Consider the following 6,000-nt stretch of genomic DNA (forward strand, 5'->3'; position numbering starts at 1 on the left):
AGAAGAAGAAAGAAAATAAAGGAGAGGAGGAGGAAGAAAGAAAATAAGGAAGAGGAGGAAGAAGAAAGAAAATAAGGGAGAAGAGGAGGAAGAAAGAAAATAAGGGGGAGGAGGAGGAAGAAAGAAAATAAGGGAGAAGAGGAGGAAGAAAGAAAATAAGGGAGAGGAGGAAGAAGAAAGAAAATAAGGGAGAAGTGTTGGAAGAAGAAAATAAAGGAGAGGAGGAAGAAGAAAGAAAATAAGGGTGAAGAGGAGGAAGAAGAAAGAAAATAAGGGAGAAGAGGAGGAGGAGGAGAAGGAAAGAAAATTAGGGAGAAGAGGAGGAGGAGGAAAGAAAATTAGGGAGAAGAGGAGGAGAAGGAAAGAAAATTAGGGAGAAGAAGAGGAGAAGGAAAGAAAATAAAGGAGAGAAGGAGGAGGAAAAAGAAAGAAAAAAAGGGAGAGGAGGAGGAGGAAGTAAAAGAAGAGGATTAGGAGGAGGAGGAGGAGGAAGAAGAAGAGGATTAGGAGGAGGAGGAGGAAGAAGAAGAGGATTAGGAGGAGGAGGAGGAAGAAGAAGAGGATTAGGAGGAGGAAGAGGAAGAAGGAGGAGGAGAAGAAGGAAAGGAAGGTGCTTGCAGTTTGAGAAGAAATTTTAAAAGTTGGAAAGAGATGGGAATGAGATGGTGATGTTTGTAGGTGTTGGTGGCCTGCATGAGAAGAAGAGGAGGAGGAAGAAGAGGAGAAGGAAAAGAAGAGGTGGAGGAGAAGAAGAAGAGGAGGAGGAGTTGGAGGAAAAGGAGGAGGAGGAGAAGGAAAAGAAGAAGTGGAGGAGGAGGAGGAAAAAAGTTTCTCTCTCTCTCTCTCTCTCTCTCTCTCTCTCTCTCTCTCTCTCTCTCTCTCTCTCTCGAAAATTCATCATTATCACATTCATCTTCGTCGTTCATATTCTCTTCTTTCCTCCTCCTCCTCCTCATCATCATCATCATCATCATCATCTTAGCTACGGAAGTAAAAATCATATTATTATTATTATTTTTTTTTCGGGAAGGCAGCACACACTTCCCTTTCCCGTTCTCTCTAAAAAGCTCTTATACATACGAGAAGCATTTGATCTGTTTTTAAAATCCAGGAAGGGGAATTACGATCATAACATGGCTTTTTTTTTTTGCAGGAAGTAGAAGAGAGGGAGGGGGAGACCGAGGATGAGATGGAGGAAAGGAGTGGAGAGGTATATGAGAGGGAGGGGGTGTTGGGGGAGGGCATCGTAATGGCAGGAGACAGAGCGACATGGAGGCGGTTTGTTTGTGGCCACCCCTTGTGGGATTGGGGCGTCTGGCTTTAGATAAACAGAAGATACATGGGGAAATATTTGCACTTTTCTCGTTCATCCTGCATCAGAAAATATCTCTCACTCTCATAGCTGGGATATATGTCTCCATTAAATATAAGGCATTCTAGATTCTCCTCTCCGCTCCTGTGGAAAAAAAATGGGGGCAGAGATGTGGTATTTTCTTTTTCAATATTATAGTTTGCCGTCAGACAGGAATTTTGTGAAAGTATGCCATATAATAGGTAAAAGAAAACGGACACCACGGACCATAGAAAGCGATGTAGAAAGGGGTAACTATTATGGCTACGTGTCCATCCCATAGCCATTTTATTATTATTATTATTATCATTATTATAGCCTAAGTTTTCCTGTGTTCCCATACCCATAAAGCTGTCTTATTGGCTATGTAACACCAAGCACAATTTTCCATATGTTTATTATTATTATTATTATTATTATTAATTATTAAATCCTCTGGTTTTGTGTTTTTCCCACACCCAGGGAGCTATCTTATTATCCACGTAGCATCAGACAATTCTGAACGTGTGTGTGTGTGTTTATGAGCAAGAAGGAAAAAAAGCTATTTTTGAAAAGATTTATTTCAGTACAGTATTTTAAGAAACTACGGTGATGATGATGATGATGAACATTACCTCACCTCACCTGTGGGTAGCATGAAGGGAAATGATGATGATATGATGATGATGATGATGGTGGTGGTGGTGGTGACGATGATGATGGTGGTGGTAGTGATGACGATGGTGATGATGATGATTACGATAATGACGATGATGGTGGCTGTGACGATGATGCTGATGGTGGTGATTGTGACGATAATGACGATGATGATGGTGATGGTGGTGGTTGTGATGATGAATGAACCCAACCTCACTTTACCCGTGGGTAGGAAAGAGGCGGAATGATGATGATGATGATGATGACGACAATGACGATAATGATGATAATAATAATAATGATAAAGCTGGAAAATTATCATAAATAGTTGAGCCAGGCGCCGAAGAAGTCGCTACGGAAGGAGGCGACGAAGAAGGGGTAGAAGTAGATGCCGTAATATCGGTAGTAGTAGATGAGGAGCGAGGATCTTTTTGGCGTGATAGTGTCCCTGGGCAGCGCTGTTACGCCCTTGTTGCACCGCCGCCCCTACTTCGCCTGCAGGAGAGAGAGAGAGAGTTTTAGTAGTTTTTTTAGCCCCAAAAGGAGAGAGAGAGAGAGAGATTTTAGTTTTTTTTTTTTTTTTTAGCTTCCAGAAAGAGAGAGATTTTAGTACGCTTTTTAGCCTGCAGGTGTGAGACAGAGAGAGAGTTTTAGTACTTTCATTTAGCCTGCAGGAGGGAGAGAGAGAGAGAGAGAGAGAGTTTTAGTACTTTCATTTAGCCTGCAGGAGGGAGAGAGAGAGACAGAGAGAGAGTTTTAGTACTTTCATTTAGCCTGCAGGAGGGAGAGAGAGAGAGAGAGAGAGAGAGTTTTAGCACGTTTTTTAGCCTCCAGAGAGAGAGAGAGAGAGAGAGAGAGAGTTAATAGAGTACTAGTGCTTTTTTTTTTTTTTTTTTTTATACCTAACGAAGACCCTAACCCCATTCAGCTGAACTGTAGTCAAATGGAGAGATTAATTTGACTAGTAACCAAGGAGACTCAGTCCTAAGTCATAACTAAGGGTCACTGAATTTTTTGGCATGCTTCCTAACCTGACGAAGATCCCTAACCCCAGTCAGCTCAATTGATGGCTAGATTTAGTCAGATGGAAAGGTTAATATGACTAGTAACCAAGGAGACTCATTCCCAACTCAACTATAAAACCCATATTCTCGTTCATTAGGCAGTCTCCCCAGCACCTGTTCCTTAGCAATTTATTTTTGGGTCCGGCTGTTATCAACACTGGAATATGATGCTAGTCACGAATAAGTGCCATGGAAAGAGTGTAGAGCCGTAGCATCACCTTGTTCTGCAACTGAGCTGCGTAAAATAAACTTAAGAAGAACGAGAATCTGGGCCAAATTAGGAGGTATGCACTCCAGGAAAATGACCTTTGACCTTAGCCCCGTGATATGACCTTCGCTGAGGCCAAATTAGGAGGTATGCACTCCAGGAAAATGACCTTTGACCTTAGCGCCGTGATATGACCTTCGCTGAGGCCAAATTAGGAGGTATGCACTCCAGGAAAATGACCTTTGACCATAGCGCCGTGATCTTACCTTCGCTGACATGCACGTTGACGGAAGCAGAAGGCGCTGAGAGAGGGGCGCAGGTGTAGGTCCCTGAGTCTTCCTTCTGCATTCCCGCCACCAGGAGTTGTGAGGTCATCTGCTCTCTTGACCTCTCTACCTGGGGTCAGAATAGGGTTAGACATCACTGACATCATCATTATCATCACTATTATCATCATCACTGCTGTCATCATCATCATCATCAGTCATCATAATTATCACCGCCACTGCTGTTACTATCATCATCATCATCACTACCGTCATTATTATTACCCTCATCATCATCGTCATCATTATCATCGTCATAACTATCGTCATTATTATCATTATCATCATCACCCTCATCATCATCATCATTATCATCATCACTGCGGTCATTATTATCACATCATCATCGTCATCACCACTGTCTTTATTATCACCCTCATCATCATCACCATCACCACCACCACTATCATCATCACCATTATCATCATCATCATCATCATCATCACCACCACCACCACCACCACCACCACCACCACCACCACCACCACCACCACTACCATTATCATCATCATCATCATGTCTCCCTACCAGCATATTGAAGGTAATAATTACAGAGACACTATGAAAGAGAGACTCATTTTTTCTCTAGATTGCCACTCCTATCTCTCACTCCTGTAGAGACACTCCCCCTGTCTCACACCTGTCTCTCTAGCTCTCACCTGTCTCTATCTTACCTGTCTTTCTCTCATCTGTCTCTTAAGGATGGAGGAGAGGAAAGGGCAGACACCCGGGAACAGCACTCCACTCACTCGATGTAGTGCTGCTGTCGGGTGTCTGCCCTTTCCTCTCTTCCATCCTTGTTTCCTTCCATCCTCTTCTGTCTTTCTTACCTTCATTCTTTCCTCTTCCTTCTGCCTACGGGTGACTTTACACTCCCTCTTCTGTCTTTCTTTCCTTCAGTCTTTCCTGTTCTTTCTGCCTGTTGGTGACTCTACACTGAGTGACAAGCCAGATGGTTTCCTGTACACCAGGAAACAATTTATTACGCTGGGTGGTAACCATATAACCAAATTTTGGCACCTGATGGTTTAGTGGGTAATTACCGTGCTCCAATCGGATTGAGCCGGTGAAGGTTTATATCCAAGAGGTGGTAGGGGTTTATTGCTCATGTAATGCCCCACAGGGATGAGTGAGGCTGGTCACTCTCATCTTAAATGTCAGGATCAACTTGCCTGGCCCCGGACTCCTACGCTTCTTATGGGGCTACGTAGGATTGGATGATTGATGGATGATGAATGACTTTCTAAGTCACCTGTCTCTTGTCTCTCATCCATCTCTATCTCCCACCTGTCTCCCTTATCCCTGTTTTCTCTGTCTCACCTTTATCTCTCTGTCTCCCTTATCCCTCACCATTCTCTCCTTTATCTCTCACCTGTCTCTCTCATCTCTTATCTCACCTGTATAGCAATCCCGCCCCTGTGAGACTCGAAGGAAAGGGGCAGGTGTCGATGGTACCAGAGGAGGACAGCAGGAGGGTGGCTGATATAGGTAACAACACATTCTAGTAGTAGTGTGGATCCCGTCTGTAAATACCTTGACCCCGCGCCGATAATGTGAGTTTCGTAGCGACCTGACGAATGAGGAGATAGGTGAGGTGAGGGTAAGTTAGGTTAGGGTAGGGCAAGGTAGAGTAGGTTAGGTTACGTTAGGTTAGGTTAGGCTAAGGTAGGGTAGGTTTAGGTTAGGCTAGGGTAGGTTTAAGTTAGGTTGGGTCAGGTTAGGTTAGGTTAGGCTGGGGTAGGGTAGGTTTGGTTTAGGTTAGGATATTGATACAGTAAATTTGTACAGATATGACTAACAAAACAAAAACGGCAGTACTTCTAATACCTTTTTCTAACCCGCTACAGACTCACCCTGTTCTTCGGTAACTGGCGGCATTCTGTACAATCCACTGTCCAGGACCCGCTTGTCTGTCAAAATAATAACACCGCGATAAGTAACGAATGATATAAAACACTAAATGACCTCTAACCAGCCGCTAATTGCCCTAAGGCTGATTATGGCTTCAAATTTTTTTATGTGTCCAACTCTGGGCTAAGGCTTCCAAGGCCCAGTAGTCCTCCTACACAGCTCCACATGTCACCACTTTGGCGCTATTACCCACCATCCGTATTGAAAACATGCTAGGTCTGTCTCATACATGACTGGTATTGGTATTAGCGGGGGTATTTTTACATGTCGGCGGGTCTTCTGGTAGATCAGTAAAGTCTGATTTTACGAAATTCAAATCCTTAAACTGTTCCCTGCCCCAGCCGGGATTTGATCCTGGGTCCATTAGGACTGCAGGCCGCCTCTCTACCGATTCAGCCACCGCCTCCCCCTAATTGATGCTTTGACCTGATTGATATTTAAGTGACCTCTGACTGATCTTTAATTGACCTCTGATTGATCTCTAATTACTCCTGACCACCCAGC

General features: G+C 43.8%; 1 protein-coding gene across 1 annotated transcript in view; it reads right to left on the bottom strand.

Moving 5' to 3' along the window:
- Positions 1-2,339: 2,339 nt before the first annotated feature.
- LOC145397537 (zwei Ig domain protein zig-8-like) overlaps positions 2,340-6,000 on the bottom strand; it is an 8,640-nt gene continuing 4,979 nt past the window's right edge. The window contains exons 6-9 of the mRNA XM_080270608.1: positions 5,439-5,495; positions 4,983-5,155; positions 3,526-3,655; positions 2,340-2,482 (exon numbers count right to left, since the gene is read on the bottom strand). Of these exons, the coding sequence (XP_080126734.1) occupies positions 2,340-2,482; positions 3,526-3,655; positions 4,983-5,155; positions 5,439-5,495 (503 nt within the window). The remainder of the gene's footprint in view (positions 2,483-3,525; positions 3,656-4,982; positions 5,156-5,438; positions 5,496-6,000) is intronic.

The sequence above is a fragment of the Coenobita brevimanus genome, chromosome 41, assembly GCF_032717465.1.
Source record: "Coenobita brevimanus isolate Jiangsu-jjx chromosome 41, ASM3271746v2, whole genome shotgun sequence".
Lineage (NCBI taxonomy): Eukaryota > Metazoa > Arthropoda > Malacostraca > Decapoda > Coenobitidae > Coenobita > Coenobita brevimanus.